The 20,111-nt window shown below is 45.3% G+C and overlaps 1 protein-coding gene across 7 annotated transcripts in view; it reads left to right on the forward strand.

The window, feature by feature from the left end:
- The first annotated feature begins 2,939 nt into the window (after nt 1-2,939).
- Nucleotides 2,940-20,111, forward strand: part of ASB1 (ankyrin repeat and SOCS box containing 1) — a 27,744-nt gene continuing 10,572 nt past the window's right edge. For 5 of the 7 annotated variants that reach the window (XR_003093147.1, XR_003093149.1, XR_003093150.1 and 2 more), the window contains exons 1-5: nt 2,940-3,205; nt 4,028-4,112; nt 6,803-6,949; nt 11,059-11,361; nt 18,367-18,752. Coding sequence is in view for 1 of the 7 variants with exons in the window: in XM_014518184.2 (XP_014373670.1) it covers nt 3,073-3,205; nt 4,028-4,112; nt 6,803-6,949; nt 11,059-11,361; nt 18,367-18,752 (1,054 nt within the window). In the remaining 6 variants the exon portion in view is untranslated. Of the gene's footprint in view, nt 3,479-4,027; nt 4,113-6,802; nt 6,950-11,058; nt 11,362-18,366; nt 18,753-20,111 lie in introns of all 7 variants that reach the window. The other 2 variants (XR_003093151.1, XR_003093152.1) reach the window with 2 other exon arrangements.

Consider the following 20,111-nt stretch of genomic DNA (forward strand, 5'->3'; position numbering starts at 1 on the left):
AGGAGCCTCCTGACCATCCCTTACAGCTCCTCCCTTACCTCCAGAATACCAGCAGCCCTGCAGCCAGCAAAATGCCCTGTTTATATGGCAGCCCTGAATCTAAAATGGCTGCCCTCATCAGGCATCTGCTGTCTGCTGTCTTCTGCCCCTTAAAGTGGCAGGCACAAACAGTGCCCTGCCACAGGGGTGCACATGGGTGCACATGCACCCCCTGCAAAAAGGTGCCACCGACACCATCAGTGGCACCTGTGGGTGGTCGCCATTCGCCACCCCCCTGCTGACACTGCCGTCAGTGTCTGCGGGCAGTCCATGATTGCCCTGGCCGCTGTCAACACTACCGGCGGTGCCTGTGGGTGGTCGCCAACCCCTAGTTAGCGCTCGGCACTCCCTTCCCCCCCACCCCGCCGCTACCAACAGCGCTGGTGGCATCTGCGGGAGCTCCCAGTTTACTGCCGCTGGGCTCCCACCACCATGTTCCTGCCACTGCCAATGCAGCCGTGCCCCCCACAGCGACGGGGGCACGCACCATTCATGGCTGGTTTGACACGTTTCAATGTTTTGCCTATAGTCTATAATGGGGAATCATGAAAATGCCTAGAACTTTGTCATTTCTTTCCTGATTCAAATGAAAATTGCACGGGTGGTAGTGCCTTCTGAGGACATGAAGTCTGGCAAGTTTCAAGGATGTAGGTGCAGGGGTTTCTGGGAAACTGCACCTCAAACTGTTCAAAGCAAAACATCACTTTCTGTCAGCGGCAGCTTGCTGTCATCTCACACGCAGAACTGGCTGGGGGCAGTGCCAGCACTGGGTTCTTCCCAGCGCTCAGCATGGGCTGCACCAGGAAGAACCCAGTGATGGCGCTGGTCTCAGCTGGCAGCGGCAGCATGCTGTCATCCCATGTGCAGATCTGGGGCCCTGCACCCCCCGGAAGGAGTCTGGTACAGCCCCACAGCCCTCCTGGGGAGTGCAAGCCCCTGCATCTGGGCACAGGGTTTCAGCAGGCTGCTGCCGCTGGCTGGGGAAATAGCCCAGAGCCACCACCCTTACTAGCTGGCAGCGGCAGCCTGCTGTCATCCTGCATCATGCAGGAGCCTGTGCCCCACCTGGAAGAGCTGGGTGAAGTGATCAGGGAGCTGGGGAATCCAACTGGGAACTGGGGAAATGTTCAGGGACCTGAACATTCCTCCAGCTCCCTGTTCGATTCCCCAGCTCGCTGATTGCTTCCCCCAGCCCTCTGATCATTTTTCCCAGCTCTTCCCGGGGGGCGTGGGTCCCTGATCTGTGCACGGACCCCCAATCTACGTGCAGATCAGGGGCCCGTGTCCCGTGGGAAGAGCTGGGGAAATTATCAGAGAGTTGGGGAATCAAATAGGGAGCTAGATGTCAATATCAGAGCAGTTCTTCCCCCTCCCTTTCCTTAGTTTCTGTTTAGCTGCAAGTAAGCCGGCTTCCGACCCCTTTTGTTTCATTTTGGTTCCTCTGTTTTGAGCTAGAAACACGACAAAACAGCTTTGAAATAAAACACCCAGTGAAATTTCGCACAGCCCTACTTTTTAGCTCAGGGACAAGAGGAATAAATATTATAGAAGAAGGACAGTGGGATGAGGCAGTATTAGCTGGTTGTAGAAAACCCACTAATATTCCTCCTCTTTCATCTTTACCAGGCAAGAGATAGAAAGGGTTTAGTTTGCAGGCTCTACAACTCTTCTATGGATCACTTTAAACTAAATCAAAATTATTCACAGGAAACCACCTCTACAGCCAGGGCCTGGGTCTGTGACCTGATACCCTGCCATGCAGTAGCAAGACTAGAGCTACAGACCATTTGGATTACCACCATTCTCTTCCACTTGGCAGCTGGCACTGAGGTTTGCATGCACGAGACCATGTGTTTAAAGTTGTGAAAACTGCTGGTCCCAGAATACCAACAAAATAAGAGGTTTGAACAATGTGTATGGATGATGATGGAGTAGTTTTGAGGCTGTTTGCAACTGTACAGCAGGGGTCAAAGGTGGCAAATGGTATCGCCTCAGAATAAACAACAGGCCCGGTTTTGCATGCCCAGAAGTTACTTGCATCTTTTTTCATGCCTCTGGGTCTTTGTATGGAAACCAGTTGATTATTTACTTATCTGTTTGTGGCAGAGCTGCACAGTGGATTTGATTTTCCTCTCACTATAGGAAAATCTCATTATAGCAACAGGCCAGCTGTCCCCCTGAAACATTTTGCAGCAAGTATTTGAAGGATGAATCAGCTTTTGCTGAATGTTAAGTCGCAGTGAGTATAGCTTTGGTTTAACCTGGCTGAGTTAGCCTGGTTGGAAATATAAACCATCCTATGTTCAGTGCAACTGACAGAAAATCAAAATAAAGCCAAAATCAAAATAAAGCCAAAAATTCACACTGGAGCTATTAAATTCATTAGCTGCCCTAGTTTCTTACAGATGGGAGCAAGGTGTGGTTAGGCAGAAATTGAAAGGGTAATAGGTTACATAGAATCAAAAACAGCCAGCCTGTGAAGGTCACACTCTCCTTGCTCTGTTGTGATATTATTGGGTGACCTGCAACTAACTCTTCTCACTCTCCTGTCATTGGTTCATCTAAACACATCTCTGCAAACATTGTTTTGTGCAATCAGTGCATTTGAAGGATAGGATATGTCACTCCAGGAAGCTGCCCTTTAAAATGCAAGAGAGAGGAGCCAGCCTGTTTATTCCCCTGAAGAAATAAGTGAAGCATCTTTATTACAGGACATTTTGAAGGAGGAATTGCTCTGGTGCTTTGGTTTCAGTGCTGTCAAACCCAAACGGAAGCCCTTTTTAAAGCTTAGACAAACCACCTTAACTCAAAGCAGGAAGCTCTGTGCCCTGGCATTCACCAATCAGATAAAGGGAAGGGTGGGACGGCTGTGCAGCTTGCATAGTATTCACAGGCAAGGAAAGGGAAATGACATGCCAGCTTCAGCATTTCACGTGCAGTAACTGTTTTGGGAGCTGTGTAGGGATTGCACTGTAGCCTCTGCTGGAATGTAAAGGGAGGAGGTAGGGGGGTTTCTATAGAACAGGGTGGCAGATGGCTGAAGGAAGCTACCCAAACAGGCAGGCTGGTAGTGCCGGTTTCCTTCAGAGAGATACTGGGGACTGCCTGGAACCCCAGAGCAGTGACAGTCATGGTGCCAACTTCGGTGCCACAAATGGAAATGCAGGTAATGTAAGGAGAGCAAAAATAGAATCAGCCGAGGAATTCTAGCATCCACCCCCAGCTTGTTTTCTGAGACGCAGCTTTCCTTATTTCCTGCCTTGCTGCCTTAGGTGCTGGTATTTACCAGGATCTATACCCTGGCAATAACTCTGGGGCTGGGAAAAACACTAGGGAGTTTCCACTCGTCTTTCAGGGTGCATGGGGGGAAGGGGAAAGAGGGGAATGAAGGAAGCTGCATTTTTTTTCCTTGTTAAAGTACTGGATGTGCAGGAATCAGGTTTGTATAGGCTTTTCCAGATGGACATGTGCAGATCTACAAACTGAACTTTGTAAATCTGTGTTTTGTTTGTTTTCTATGCTCCTATTCATTTGCCATTCTCTTAAGGAAGTACAAGCCCATGGAGTAGGTTTATACATATGCATGTGCAGGATGTGTGTGTGATTTATCTGTGTTTCCATATGTGTGTGTGCATGTATATGAAATCACTGGCTATTTTTTCCTGTATTGATCTGCCATTTTAAGCCTACCCAGTTGTCCTCCAAACTGAAATGGATTTCAGTTGGGACTTTCAAAGGATCCAGGCTCCTGACTTCCACAGGAGTTTCTCCTTCTGTCTCTCAGTAGAAGCTGTTAGGCTGCTTTCCTAGCTCATGGAAGTTTGGTGCCCAGATGCTGTTGAAAATCCCACTGTTAGCATTTACAGTTCTGTCCTTGAGGGCTGGTTATAGTAATCCTAGCTCCTATGTAGCATGTTTCTTCAGTAGATCTCAAAGCCCTTTCAAAAGAAGGTCAGTAGTGTTATCCTATTTTTTTTTCTTTTTCCAGATGCAGAAACTGAGGCACAGAGAAGTGAAGTGACTTGCCCAAGGTTACCCGATAGGCCAGTTGCAGAACTAGGAAAAGAACCCAGGTCTCTTAAGCGCAAATCTAGTGTTCTACCCATTAGACCATATTGATTTGCATAACAGTCATGTTTCTCCATTATAGAGAAAACCCAGTACTGCCTGCTCATAACAGCCTTAATGGCATGGTCCATGCATGTTGTCTCACATATTTACTGTATTCTTGAAACAAAGTGCCTTATCAGTATCTGAAAAACAGAATATGAGCCAAATTTTCACAATGGTCAGATTTTCAAGTGCTCAGAACTGCTAATCAGGACTGCTTTTGAAAAGATCTCAGCTGCTCCTAGTTGGGCACTGATCAGGACCAGAGTTTGCAAACTACCATGTACCCAGCAGCTGACATTGTGACACATAGGTCCATATTTCTAAATGACCTCAAGCCCCAACATGCACCCAGGGTGCAGAAGTCCTGGGGGAATCTGACCACATATATTATTGCCTACATAGGAGCACAGTCCCTTTGAAAATTCTGATCTATGTATGTGGGAGCGAAGCATGTAAAACCTGTTTGCTAAAACTAATGACTAATTTGCCATTTGCCTATAATTAAGACTGAAACTAAGTTTCCCCTTCAGTTTTTATGGAAGCACTGTTTAACAATGAATGAACCTCAGAAGTTCCATATATAGCCTCCAACACTAATCTCCGGATACTTCATCTGAAGTACACAAATGATCTGTGCCTTCTGGGTCTGCTGAATTGGTCTACAAACCTTGGCAGAATAGCATCTTTCAACACATTTTGGTACTTCTTTATTGCTAGCTGCATCTAGGAAAGACAGAGCTGATCCTGAGGCATAGCAGAAGAAAAGCCTTACCTGAATACTTGTAACTTGAGCAAAGGTTTTTTTCTGGATTTGTCCAAATTGTGGTTGAAAGGTTAGGTCATTTCCGTCTACCCATCCTTAGTGGGTGTCAGCTTGTTTTGTTGCATCATATAGTCTCAGCAAGTGCTTCCCTAGTGCTGAACCTTATCTAGAAGGGTTTGATAAGTGAAAGTGGTAGTCTAGAAGTTGGAAACATTTAGACCCAAATTCTGTTTCACCTCTAAGGCACAATTCTGATACCCTGAAAAAACATTAACACAATAGGTGAGCTTTTTTCACTTTTAAGTCTAAAGTGACAGCATGTTACAAAGAATTGATGTATTAATGGCTTTTCAAAGCCTCAGAGTTGGGTAGGTTCTCACTTAGGCATCTTATTGCTCAGAGAGGATTTGGGCCTTAATATTTATGTGAGCAAGGAGAAGCCTGTTTGTACAGTAGAAGAGCTAAGTTAAAGGAACAAGAACTACATTTGGAAGGGAACCTGGGAGGGTTTGGAAGTGTGATTAAAGATCATGTGGAGGTCAGGAGCTGATGTTGGTTTGCCAGATTGGGACACAGCTTTATCTATCAGGAAAACGTCATAAATATCAGACCAGTAGGACCATGCAACAAGCTGATTAAGGAAATTGTAGAATCCTTCTAAGAAGTTTGCAAAAAGAAGCTGGTTAGGAACAGCTCATCTTGCTCCTGTGTAGGGGGTTGGATTAGATTACCCTGAGGTCCCTTCCAACCTGATGGTTCTGTGTTTGGCACCTGGAATAAGGTGACTCAGGAGGGGCAGGAGTATTTTGGTTTTTGAGGACCTGATTTGCATACATAGCCAGGTTTACCAAGCTGGGGAGATTCCCTAGGCTGCTTGGATCCCTCATGGCTCATCAGTACTATAGCAGAGGCCTGTCTATGCCAGCCACAAGCATGCTCCTGTCCACCTGTGCATCTAATGAGGCCACTCTGGGGGCATCCCAAGCAGTTGCTTTCAAGCACACCAGAGACTGTGGTCTTGGGAGTAGCCACAGGGGGTCAGCCCGGAGAACCTTCACTAGCTTATTTCCTGGTCTAGAGAGTGCACCTGCTGGGACAGGTGTGGCCAAGTCTTGCTTGAGAATGACCTAGCTGGGACATGTTGCTGCTACCTCAGTGTAAACAGGCCTTTGGGTTACATTTCTGTAAGAAGACAGCACTGATAGCCACCATGCTGCCTCCTGCAGCTGACCAGGTCATAGCCTCAGCTCTACCTCACTGGAAAGGCAGGTGACTGCCCTACATTCAAAAGCAGTGGGATAATTTTTCTTCAGGCTCCTCCAGCAGTAGGTAAAGAGAGAGAGAATGAGGTAAAGAGCTGGGGCATGAGGAGGGTTTAGTGGATAGGGAATTGAGAGTAGTGAAGGGAAGGATGGAAGGAGTCCAGAAGACATAATGAGGAACAGGAAGGGGAGAAAGACACCAAGAGAAACCAGAACAGCAGAGTTTGGTGCAGGGAAATGGTGCAGGTAGACACCTACTTGCACTCAAGAGTGTGTGAAGATCCTGGCCCATATCATGCGCCTATTGTTCTGGATGCTATGCACATCTTATTTCTCCCCCTTCAAGCCTTCTATGCCTGTGCTCCAGTCAGCTTTACAGATACCATGCCTTCCCTCTGGGCACTGATCTGATGCATTATCTTCCCCTCTAAAGACAGGCCTTTCATTTCCCCATACCATCTCCAGCTCTGTCTAGTGCTGTGGTTAGCATTGCAATGCCACTTTGCTTTGTATGCTGGCAGCTGCTAACCATTGCTATCAATGCCCTGCTGTGTGAGGTGAGTGAAAGCACAGGCTGGGGGAGAGGCAGTGTCTTCTGGACTAACGCTAGTGGCCCTGTTTCCAGCGCAGGTCGTAATCTGAAGGAGTGGCTGAGGGAGCAGTTCTGTGACCACCCTATTGAGCACTGTGAGGACACGCGGCTGCATGATGCTGCCTACGTGGGGGACCTGCAAACACTCAAGAGCTTGCTGCAAGAGGAGAGCTTCCAAAGGTGTGACCTTTGCTCATCCTCCCACTACCCAACCCCACCCATCTCTTTTCCCCCACATCTCTTAGGGCTCCTATACATGTGCAGGGAGGATGTTTGCATGCGCTGTAATTACAGCATGTTGGAGCAGACTTGATCAATCAAGGCTGCTGGAGCATGGTAATTACCATGTTCCAGCAGACTCCAGTGTCATGTGTATCAGTGTTCAGTGCCCGCTACCAATTTTCAGCATGGGATGCTGATACACGTGACACTCCAGGCACTTTTATTAGCATGGCTCTTGGAGCTGTGTTAATTAAAGCGCCCATCCCCACTTCCTCCCCCCATCTCCCAGAGCACATATATAAATGTCCTTAGATGCTGCTCTATATGCAATGCTTCCTCTGAAAGGCTTAGAAGATGGTGGGGAAGCTCCTGGTTCCTTTAGATAAGCTATAAGCTACCAAGTAGGGCCAGATCTCCAGCTGGCATAAACCAGCACCACTGCAGTGACCTCAGTGAAGCCACATCCATTTACACCAGGGTGGGCAAAATATGACCCATGGGCCAGATGTGGCCCACCAGGCCATTCTATCCAGACTGTGGGGTCCCTAAAAATGTAGAAAATATTTATCTGTTCCTGGCTGCCTGTCAAAGATGAGAAGAGCCAGGGGCAGTAGGACTCAGGGGGAACCTCAGCAAGAATGCAGCAGCCCAGCCCCCCCCACCCCTAGCTATTTCCCTGCCTTCCTGCCCCCACACTGCTCTGTGGGGTCCCTAAAAATGTAGAAAATATTTATCTGTTCCTGGCTGCCTGTCAAAGATGAGAAGAGCCAGGGGCAGTAGGACTCAGGGGGAACCTCAGCAAGAATGCAGCAGCCCAGCCCACCCCACCCCTAGCTATTTCCCTGCCTTCCTGCCCCCACACTGCTCCAGCACCATGTGGCTCCTGGCTGCATTGCCAGACTGGGGAGCATGGGGCCTACGTTGGTACCAGTGTGTGTGTGTGTGTGTGTGTGTGTATGTGTAGGGTGAGATCCACACGTACACCCCACCATACACATACACCCACATCTCCTCTCGCACTGCCATACACGCAGACCCACACAGCTCCCCACAAACCCCATACCCACCCACGCCCCACATATCCACATACACACCCACATGTTCCCTCACACCACCCCTACTCCCCCACACCTATCCACCCTCCACAGGTACACCCACACCCTCCCCCACACCCGACATATCCACACAGCCACACACCCACAGCCCCCCACAAACTTATACCCACCCACAATATACAAGAGTAAGACTTCATTTAAAGCTATTATATACAATCACCTCTGTGTAGACTGGTATTTTTCTGGTTCGGAGATGTCAAAACCCCTTGCTGAAAGGAGTACTTCTTAGGGCAAGGGGAGGGACTTCTGGTGGCAGAGGTCAGGGGTTAGGAGGCGGGACTTCCAGTCAGAAGATGGCAACCAGGGGGTGGGGCACGTATCAAGTGGCGGAGCTACCCATGTGGCCCTCAACAGCTTGCCAAAACTGGGTAAGCGGCCCTCTGCCCAAAATAATTGTCCATCCCTGATTTACACCTGCTAAGGACCCAGCCCACTGACTCAGGTGGAGCAACAGAGATTTATGCCTACTGGAGATTTAGCCTGTTAGCTCCAACAGTGGGACAGCAATTGACACAAGCTGGAAATCTGGCCCACATATGTGGCAGGTTCATTACATTTCTTTTGATCAAATCAGTGCAGTTTAGCTTGGGTCATATGAGTTCCTCAGGGCTTTGTGGGTAGTATTGGGATTATCTGTTCCTATAATATTGGCAGTCATAGGCCAAGCTTCCTGTCTCAGCTATGCCAACGCCTGTCCTCATGATCTGCTCTGAAGGCATCATCTGGAAGGACATGGGAGCAGTTTTTTCCCCTGACCTGTTTCATTCATGGCCTCTCAAGTGTGGCCACTATGCAGTGGGTTTGTTTCTCTGTGGGGATACTGAATACCTAGTATTTATCTCATTTCACATACAGCCAGATGCAGGATAGTCAAATGTTGTTAACTGCATGTGCATATGTTTGGAGAGGGAGCTTCAAAAAGGCCAGGGGTGGAGGGACAAGCTGAAGGCTGATTCAGAAAAAATATATAGATACCCCCTGTTTCAGCTGGTTCTTGTTAGAACCTCTCAAAATTACAATTCCTCCGAGTCATCCTTTCCTCCTCTACCCTGTGCATCCTTGGCAAGCTGTTACTGAATCAGGCAGTTTGTCCTCTAGTGCTTAGAAGGTACAGGGATCTTCAGGGAAGAATTGACTGTCATACATTACACCTGTCTTCAAGAGCACACTGATCCCTACACCCAGTACCGCTGAACAACTCAGTCCTTTAAAATGTTAAGAGTATCCTTGAATTTTACACCTCTGGAGCCCACTGCCAGAACTGCAGACCTCATGGGCATGCAGGAAAGGAGGGGAGATGAACACCTGCTCCAGTATTTCCATATCATTAGCAGATCCCTCAGTACACTCTGAGCTGTGAGCTTTCTCAGCTTAAAAGGGGCAGCTTGGTGGGACCCAGTGGGCTCTTAGTATTGGCAAAAATACCTTGCTTAATTTACAGAGGCTTCATCTCTGGTGACAGGCTGCTCAGATACCCCTTGATATTACCCAGAGTAATCCCAGCTGAAGTAGATTTCAAGTTTGCAATGTAAGGTTAATAAATATCCAGCCTCCACTTATGAATACCCTTCAGATCATCATGGAAATATAATAATGTGAAAATAGGAGTCAAATATAATGACAAAACCATACAGAAGACATTATAATAAACTATAAACTGAAACGCCCTATGTAAAAATATATATACATATATTGGTCAAGTTAATGTCTATGGCTGGTGGGGGATTTAATTAGTTTTCATGTATTGTGGAATAAACTGCTGTTGACCCAACTTGGGGTATTTAATTAGTTTTCCTGTATTGTGGAATAAACTGCTGTTGACCCAACTGAAGCCTTAAGTTGCCTTTTCAGCAAGAATCAAAAGGAGGCAGCCCTTCCAAAATTGTAGCACAACTTTGGTAGTTCTCCCTTTTTTATGCAGTCTGCTAAGTTTTGTCAACTTTCCATCTGTTACCTTTTTGTGCCTTACTTAATTTATATTAGTATGAAGAAGGCCTGGTGTGCCAGGCACTGTACATGAGCATACTGAGAGGCAGGTGCAAATAATTTGTTGTCTGTAGAAGGCAACATAGAGCTGTAGGGTTAGAAAGTGCTTTGTCTGGTGTAATTTATACTGTTCTGATGAATGAAAGGGACTTTACTTGTAAAACATTTTTTAATGCCAGTATATGTGCACCTATGTGAGGACTTTTGTTTGTATAGAAAGGATGTGAAAAAAAATCACACCCACCCCTACATGACCCAAATTACTAATTCTTTCCTGCCTTCTCCCTGCCATTCTTCCTTCTTTTAGACTCATCTCATTGCACTTAATGCTTCCAGGTGTAGCCTCAGGGTGGGTGGGTACATGGTCTGGCTTCTCCTGTACATGGCTCCGGGCAGGTTTTAAAAGCATTTTTAAGATGTTCTGTCTCTAGCAAATCTTGTTTGTAAATGATCAGTTTGCTAGTGCAATGGTGGCTAATTTCTGTCCTTTTATAATATTATATTATATAAGCAGAAATGGAAATATATCTTGGAGAAATAGAGGGCTTTACTCTTTGAGAGGAAAGGTGGTGGGGTAGTTAAAGTGGAACCTAGGTGAGATCTGTCTTGGTCCCTAGCTCTGTTGCCGTCTGCCTTTGAGCAAGTCACCAAATCTCTCTGTGCCTTGGCTCCCTATACATTAAATATGGATAATAATTCTTCCTTGGTCTATTTAGATGGAAGGCTCTACAGGGCAGAGGTTAACTTATCCAATGCTTATGGCATGTAGCTCAAAGGAGTCCTGATGTTGGCTGGGATTTGTAGGCAGTAGCATAGTATACGTGACCTGTGAGACTCCTTGAGACAAGACACAAAACTTAGAGGGAATGTACCTCTGACTTATCCAGGCATGCAGGGCTGTAGCAAAGCAAATACCATGTGTATTCACACATTATGCTGACATGTTGCTTTGCCCCTTCTGCTCAGTCGAATCAACGAGAAGTCTGTGTGGTGCTGTGGTTGGCTGCCTTGCACCCCCCTGCGAATTGCTGCCACTGCTGGCCATGGCAATTGCGTGGACTTCCTCATCCAGAAAGGGGCAGAGATCGACCTGGTGGACGTGAAGGGGCAAACCGCCCTGTATGTGGCCGTTGTGAATGGGCATCTGGAATGTGTAAAAATCCTGCTGGAGGCTGGTGCAGACCCCAACGGGAGCCGGCACCACCGCAGCACTCCTGTGTACCATACCTCCCGCGTGGGCCGGGCCGACATCCTGAGAGAACTGATCAGGCAAGTATTGTTTGCCCCTTCTAATTCCCACAGAAGCCTCTATTTCTGTGGTGTCATATCTTATATGCAGCATCCAAAAGCCATGGTTAAAGAAGGCCAGAGGTCTGCTTAGTGTTGTTAAAGCAGAACAGTGAGTGTTCAAACCTATAACACTAACTACCTTCGGTCTCCTCAACATCTTGTCCCTGGCTTCCTTCCCCTCACAATATAAAAATATCCTGGTCTCCTCCATCCCCAGAAAACCTTCCCTCAGCCCCCATCACCTCACCTCTTCCCCACTCTTTAAGTCACTGAATGCAGCATAATTTACAATCAGACAGCTGGTTTCCTCAGCTCTGTTGTGGGTGCCAGCTGTACTGGCTTCCAGTGCCACAGCCCTTGCTAAACATTCCCCATTTCAGTTCCGTCTGCTCCCTCCATATCTGCTGCTGCCTTTAATTTAAGCCTCCTGTGATCACCTTCAAAGCTCGGCATAATTTCCCTATGACTGATTTATTTTCCCTAAGCATCCCTGCTCCACCCCGTTTTACCTGCCTCTTGGTCAGATGCTTATACCATCATCTCTGAACCTTCATCTGCACAGCTGTCTGCGCATGCTGTCACCTGCCTGGGCCCATTAATAAGGTTCTTACTTTGGCCTCTTCTAAATCCTGTTAACAACCCACCTTTGCTCTAAAGATTTTATGTAGTGTCTGTCATCATCTGCTTCTCCCATCTCTTTCTATCCTTAGGAGCATGTGAATTAAACAGAATAGAGACTACCCCTTCTCAAGAGTTTGGAAGGTGCCCAGCCAATGTATAAATAAACATTGCAATACTATGCTTAACACCTCCTTAATTAAAGAGCAGTGATGTTACCATATGAGTCAGTCTCTGGTAGGTGGAGGAGTAAATTCGCTCCCTCTAGTGGTAGGTACTGGAAGGGGAATGTTGTATAAATCAGTGAAAAGTGGTGGAAAATAAAGATACTGAATAGCATGTCAGCTAAGGGGACAGATGCTCCATTTTGTTTCTTGGGGATCATGCATTTCATTTTGCAAGGCTAATGAGATTGAAAAAAACCCAGGGAAAGATTTTTGGTCTATAGGCAAAGCACCTCAGTAAGATGCATTGTTGTAACACCCTCCTGGGTGTGAGAAGCCATTCTGCAAAGCCCAACATGACTCACCGTATACTCTGTGGTGCTACTGCTGTGTTACTATGGCTTTTGGAAGCATAGTTAATGTTTGTGTGATGTAGTAAGCTGAGCCACTCTGCGTCTCTCCCAGTCAATTGTGGAGAACACATATGAGCCTTTAGGCACACAGGCAGAATTGTGGGAAGGCACTGGGGGACGATTGCCACTTGAGTGGTTTAGCCTGCGTTTTTCTTGCAAATTGGGTGTGTTAGTAATACCAGTGAAGCTGCACATGAACTTTAGCCTACAACCACAAGGGAGCCAGCTAGCCCAAGTTCATAGCACCATGAAATGCAGGCAGGGCTTGAGCCAACAACTGATGGAGCCCAAGATAACTCTATGGTAAAGGCGTATGCTAAATATGGATGCGGGAATCCTGCTTTGTGGAAATCAGAACCTGTTGCTCATTATGAGCTTATCGTAGTCATAATACTGCATTTGATCTGTGGACAGTCTGGTCTACTATCCTGACTCCAGAAGTGGCGAGTGCCAACTGCTCAGAGGAAGGTGCAAAAAACGCTACCCTGCTCTGTGCCCCAGCAAATTTCCTCCTTGTGTCTAGTAGCTAAAGGTATTGCTTTAAGGTATTAAGCAAGGTTGTTGGGACCAAATTGTTAGTGCAGTTTTAGGACTAGATTAGACATGGGATGGTTTGGATTGGGATGTTCCTGTTTTGAGTAGGGAGTTGGACTAAATGATCTCTCAAGGTCCCTTCCAGCCCTACTTTTCCATGATTCTATGATTCTTAACAGACAGGCTCAAAGCTTCTGTTAGTGAGCTTTGTTTCATGTCCTGAGATCACCAACTTTCTCATGGCCTCCAGGCTCTTTGTCTAAGGGGTTCTGCCAACACCTTTATGTGTGCTATGAAGCTGCCAGATCATAATATATTTTTTTTTAAAAAACAAAAAGATACAAAAGGTTATGTGATTACCCACAGAAATGCCCTCCAAAGAGTTCTATTTGATAGTATATGACGGCAGAAAAACTTGGATGAATTATGAGGATTATTTGAAATACTTGGGGAATTTTTCCTTCTTTGGGTTAGGAGGAAAAGTTTTTAAAGGAAGTACACCTTTAAGGAAAATGTCTAATGGAAAAGTGGAGAGAAAGGAGGGGACATATTATTTTGTAAGATGAGACAAGGATGTCCCCATCAACCATGCTATTTGCGTTGGCTCAAAATTTGGGCTCAAAAGTGACATTCCTTAGAATCTCCCCCAATATATCTGCTAACACAGAATGAAATGTAGCAAAATGGTATTTCAGAGCATGATGAGCTGAGGTATTGATTTATATGTCTACCCCTAATGATACCTTGCCAGCAATATTAAAAGCGAGAGTCTGGAAAACTTTCAGGATTAAAAATTAACTGGAGTTTGTCCAATATCTTTTTATTAGGCAATGTCAGTCCCAAGGCTGCTAAGTTAATACCAGATTGTCATATTGCCCAAGATTTCAATATCTTGGAATACAGATTTCAGAGATCTTTTCAGAATGGCTTAGTTTGAAACACAATCCTATGTTAAAAAGCTCAGTAAAAGATTTTATTATTGCTCTAAAATACTCCTTTTCCACATAAGTAACAAAATGACAATTTTTTGCTAAGATATAATTATGCATTTCAGACTACTGCTGTTGAAACAGCACCCTTCTCTGTTACCAAGAGTTCTCAAAAATATACACTCAGTTCCTTATCAGTCAATGAGATTTTTTTTCCTGTTAACATAGGCTCTTTCCAGTTCCCTTTATTCAGGCATTTTTACTCTACCGATTTTTTTTTTTAATCGTATGGTAACACATTTATAGTTCCTGGACTCCTGAATCCAACCACAATTGCTGAACCAGATTACTAAGCAGTAAGTAGGAGCTGATAGGACATTATATGTGAAACTCTATCGACTAATAGTAAATACACACCTAGCAATGGAATGGTAATCCATTTTCTAGTAAGACTCTGGAGGAAATATTTACAATTATATTGCTAGGGTATGGATTGCTTTCCTAACAGCTTGTTATGCAATCATCCTGTGTTGGGATGGAATATTGCATCATACTTTCAATCTAGCTGAGGGCTGATCCAAGATATTAGGTGATATGTGTATTCTGCTCATTTCATTAAAAGCAGTGTAAAAAAAGTCAGTGGTGAATTGAGTCAGTTTCTTAAAAAGGTGTCTATTTTTATTTTAAAAAGCATAATTAACATACTGGTTTTTGCCACAGAAAATATTAATAAAAAGGGAGAGGGGAGGGGAATTGTAGAATTTTAAGGGAGTGCCTAGCAGTGGTATATACTGTAGGACAGTCTGGCCAGGGGTCCAGACCCATAGATAGAAATTGGGCACAGTAGACACACAAATTATGAATGCCATGAAACACTACACAGCATGTACCTATAGAAGTAGCTTGTTTTTAGCCTAAATATTTTGGTTTTCTAATAGTCATTTGTTTGACAAACTGAAATCTTCCACGGAAAGCAGGCACTTTTTATTAAAAATTGAGCATAGTTAAAAACACAATTTCTGGTTGAAAAGCATCTTGATGATATGTTTTTAACCAGCCTTACTAGCTTGTGAAGAGATCCCATTCCTTAGAGTTAGTTGTGTGAGGAGCTGCACTGAGTGGGCTTAGGTTCCTTGCCATTTTCTAGAAACATTTAACATAATTAAAATGTATATCTATACAGAAAGCTTTCAATGCAATATGGCCATGACTCAACTGAGCATACTAAAAACCACTTTGATAGGGGTATCCCCTTACAGAGCAGATGTTCTCTGAATACTCTCTCTCTCCCTTTAGCTTACGCCTTGGCCAAATGAAACGGAGCTGGTGTGTTGTGACTATGGACGAGCAGGGGGATAGCAGCTGCGTAGCTTTCTGTCCTCTGTGCATCCCCCAAAGATCTTTCCAAGATCTTCTGAGGTGTTGGCCTATGTACCATACTTTGGAGAGGAGACTATGCCTTTGGGTAAATATGCTCAAAGTGACAAATACAGCCTTGGACATGCTTGTGTTGACGCCAGTCCTCCAACTAGTTCTGCATGTGCTTAACTGCACACACAAAGTACAGCTATTGAATTCATTGGGAACTTTTTGTGTCTTTAAAGGTAAATCACATGTAGACTTTTCTGCAGGATCAGTGCTATAAACCTCAGTCACTGCACTGAGAGCTGCATAAGCAAGTAGAGAGAATTTGGCCCAAAATGTTTTTCCTATTTGTTTTATTGACTGTAAAGAGGAAAATTATAGTATACAGGAAAGTAGAAAAACCTCATTCTCCAAATGCTTGGATTACAAATCCAAGTGAGTTATTAAAGGCTGGAAGAACATTTTATTACTGTGAAGGGAAAACACAGGACTACTTGATCTAGATTGCTGCAAAGAAACACTTTAAAATGGTTGCTGTTAGAAGGGTAGCCTGCCCCTTGTCCCACATTTCAGTATATATGACATAGATGCAATTATGACATTCAGTAGCTTGTGCTCTCTCTATATTGGATGGGATATAAAATACAGCACATTGCTAATATTTTTATCTGTTACTTGCAGCATTGCAGTTTTTCAAAAGAAATATTTTTTAAAGGAGGCAAACATTCTCTGTGCCATCCCTATTTTCCTGCCATCACTCAGCTTGAAATCAGACACTCATATTTGCTGTTCAGTCAGTATATGATAACATTAGTACATATATCTATAGCATAACAGAATAGGTTCTCAATGTATGGGGTGGGATTTTGTCACCGATTTGTACTGGATTGACAGCGCTCGCTCAAATCTGCTGACTTCAATAGGTGCTGAGTCCCACCCAAGCAGAAAGGCTATGAGAATCCTTCGCTGAAATTGTTTTGCACTGTACCATTAGAACCAACCGTTCTCACTCTGCCTGATCTACAGGAACTGTGTTTGTTGCAGCCCCAGCTAAGTGATGGTGTTTTCACTCAAGCTGTAGCAGCCTGTGGGTTTTGCCCAAAAAGTCCCTAGTTCAAACCTTGGTGTATGGACCAAGATAGCTGCTGTCACACCAATAATAATTGGAGTTTAAAATATCCCATGCAGTGTGATGGCATGCTAAATGTAATCAGTAACATGATGATTCATATGTTTTTTAATTTTAGCATAGGAAAATACAAATGGCTATGAAGGGATGGTTGGAAGCCTGACAGGATTATTTTATATTTTCCCCATTTCCTTTGGGCTTGGAATTTGGTGCATTCATTTAGCATGAACTTCTGAATACAGGGGAATATGCCTGCATTTGACTTTGACTGGATTTCAACTATCCAAGTTCCCTCTGGAACAAGAATCATGAAACTTGTTACATACCTCTGTTGAACAGCAGTATTTTTTTTTGGTTTCCTTTGGTGTTTGCAGCAGTCAAATCTGTGGCTCTAACACATTGGCTCATCATTGTCTCCCAGGTGGGGAAGTTATTTTCATGCATCTACAACACTCCTTCAGTGAGAAGCTGAGTCATTTGGACAACCCCCAGACACACCATTAATGGTAGATTTTCCATGCAGCTCACTCAAAGCTGAACTGTCAGCTGTAGTATGAAGGTGCTTAGTGTGGTCATTAGTGGGAGAAGAGAAAAGTGTTTTGGAGTCACCCCTTCTCTCTCCTGATCATGGAGCTATTAAAACCACTCTATTTAAACCACTTGGCCAGCTGAATATGGTGAGGGCTGTGCACTCCTTGTTCCATCACCAGCAGTCCCTCCCTGTCTCTTTATAGGCTTGTCTACATGGGGACACTTAGGAAAACTCATCCGAATTAACTTTTAAGGTGGATTAGCTACACCACATTACTAATTTGCGTGGACTCTCTCATTCAGAACCAACAGGGCCTTAATTCAGTTTAGCTTAGTTCACTTTGCAAGTGACTTAAACGATATTGAATTAAAGGCCACTTTAATTCTGAATAAGTGTCCACACTGGGCTTTGATGCAGTTTAATTCATCCATTCCAGATTCACACTTGATTGTTTCAGGTACACTTCCCCAAATGTCCTCAAGTAGACAAACCATTTAAGGGAGATGTCCAAATGGGAAAGGGCAGGGTATATTGGGAGCACTATCTCAGTGCCCAAATCTTCAGGACCCTAAATTTGATCCCGTGAACATTTAACACAAGAAGTCAGGTTTGTTCTTGCAGCTCATTCACTCTTAATTCTTTGAGTAATGGGCCATATCTTGAGTTCTGTGGCAGCTGCTTTCTGCTGCACAGATATAAGGGAATACCTTGTGTGTGGAGGGAGGGGTGGGAGGAAGGAGTGTAAAACTTCCATATTCATCTCTGTGCCATCCTGTCCTCTGCTCCTGAAAGCATATCCTTGACGGTTTAGGGAGTGCTGCATGGCCCAAATGACCAGGTAGTAGTCCTCAGGAGAGGGAAGTTGATTCAGGGCATTAGGGATTAGTATGCCAGCCAACAATTTGGGAAATCAGATTTTAATGTCTTGCTCTGCCACAAACTCCCTCTGTAACCTTGACTAGGGCCCTTAGTCTCCTTTTGCCTCAATTCTCCATATATAAGATGAGGATGTTGGCCTGAACCTGCCCAATGGGGATGTTGGGAGGCTAGATATAGGCATTTCCATGATGAAGTGCCAGGAGCCAGAGGGTTCCCAGAGTCCTTTCCCTCTGAATTACTGGATGGCTAGAGAATTATACCTGTGATAGGGGATGGGGGTGAGGAGTCTGTGCTTTCTGGTCTCCTCTGTGATTTCCAGCTTATACATGCACCTGAACTGAAGTTGATGCATTCATTCCTTTTGAGGGCTGATTCACTCATCTGCCTTTCTCTCAAAATGGACCTTGCTTTTCCTGCTCAGGTATGGAGCTGAGGTGGATGTTAACCACCATCTGGCCTCACGGATGCCCAGCCTGTCCTCGCGCCCCCTCACCTCCCTGGTGGTCTGCCCTTTGTACATCAGTGCTGCCTATCACAACCTTGAGTGCTTCAAGCTACTGCTCCAAGCAGGAGCCAACCCTGATTTTAACTGCTGCGGTCCTGTCAACATCCAGGGCTTCTCCAGGGGCTCCCCGGTCTGTGTGATGGATGCTGTCTTGAGACATGGCTGTGATGCAGCATTCATCAGCCTCCTGATTGACTTTGGAGCCAACTTGAACCTAGTGAAGATGGAGGCCCTGGGTACAGAATCAACAGGAAGAATCAAAGTCAACCCAGACGCCTTGCAAGTGTTCAAAGAAGCCAGGAGTAAGTAGGAGAGTCCTTGGCCACTGGCTTACCAATGCTGCAAAGAGATAAATGCAGCATGCTGCATGCTGTTAAACAGACAAAGGTCTCTCCATGGCAGGTTTGAGGCAGTCCAGTGCCATAAGTACACCATGATGAGGGGTTCCTCATTGCCCCCCATCATGGTCTTGCCAGTAAACCATGGCTGTACCCTTCCAGGAGATGACAGAAAGTTTCAGAGTTAAGTTGAATGAGGAATTTCACGCATCCTATAAAGCGGTTGTTTTGGGATTTCTGTAAACCCCAGCAGGTCTTAGCTACACCCAAGGGATGGGTCAAACTTTTATTGTGTCTACCAGGGCTAGATACCAGAATATTTTAAACATGAGAGCTGGGATTCTGATCCCACCCTGTGAGTCCAGGTGGTGGATCTAGAGTGCCTGTGGTTTCATTTAGTCCTGGATGGGATGCCTCATCAAACCCATACCTGCCATGCAATGAAGGGTTTCAGAACTACTTGCTGCTGGAACTGGGACAGGCTGACATGACTAACATGAAAGGCTTCCTCAGAACAGACGGGTATCATAGAATTATAGAGAAGTAGATCTGCAAAGGACTTCCAGAGGTCATCTAGTCCAAACCCCTGTCTGAGGCAGGATCATCCCTATCCAAACCATCATATACAATCCATAATTTAAACTCTACATAAGACTACTATCAACCCTGACACAACCATGGCAACCAATGTTCTACTTCTGTAAAAGGTTGTCAATATATGCTGAAGATACTCTAGATAGAGGGTCACACCCCTTGCTACAGATGGCAAAATCCCTCACAGTCCACACCAATCTGACCATGGGGTAAAATTCTTTCCTGATCCCCAATATGGTGATTGGTCTGATCCTGAGCAGAGGGGCAAAACCCTCCAGCCAGGAACCTCTGGTTTTGGTTCCAGCAGAAGCTTTGGAACACCCTAGTTAAATTACCCAGCCTTGGCTGTAGCCAGCACCCGATGCCTCTGAAGAAGGCTTAAAAGCACCCTGAGACATGTAGTGGAAATGGGGCCATTGGAGGTATTTGTGCTCCTTTGGAATTTAGGCCCAAGGGTTCATGCTGTAGGAAGCCATTAAGGCCAGCACCATTTGCAGTGTACCCAGAGAGAGACAGCTAATCCAGGTTAGACCAACGGAACCTCACTATTCCTGGTAAAAATAGACTTTCATAGATTCATAGATGTTAGGGTCAGAAGGGACCTCAATAGATCATCGAGTCCAACCCCCTGCATAGGTAGGAAAGAGTACTGGGTTTAGATGACCCCAGCTAGATACTCATCTAACCTCCTCTTGAAGAACCCCAGGGTAGGGGAGAGCACCACCTCCC

This window comes from Alligator sinensis, unplaced genomic scaffold, assembly GCF_000455745.1.
Source record: "Alligator sinensis unplaced genomic scaffold, ASM45574v1 scaffold233_2, whole genome shotgun sequence".
Taxonomy (NCBI): domain Eukaryota; kingdom Metazoa; phylum Chordata; order Crocodylia; family Alligatoridae; genus Alligator; species Alligator sinensis.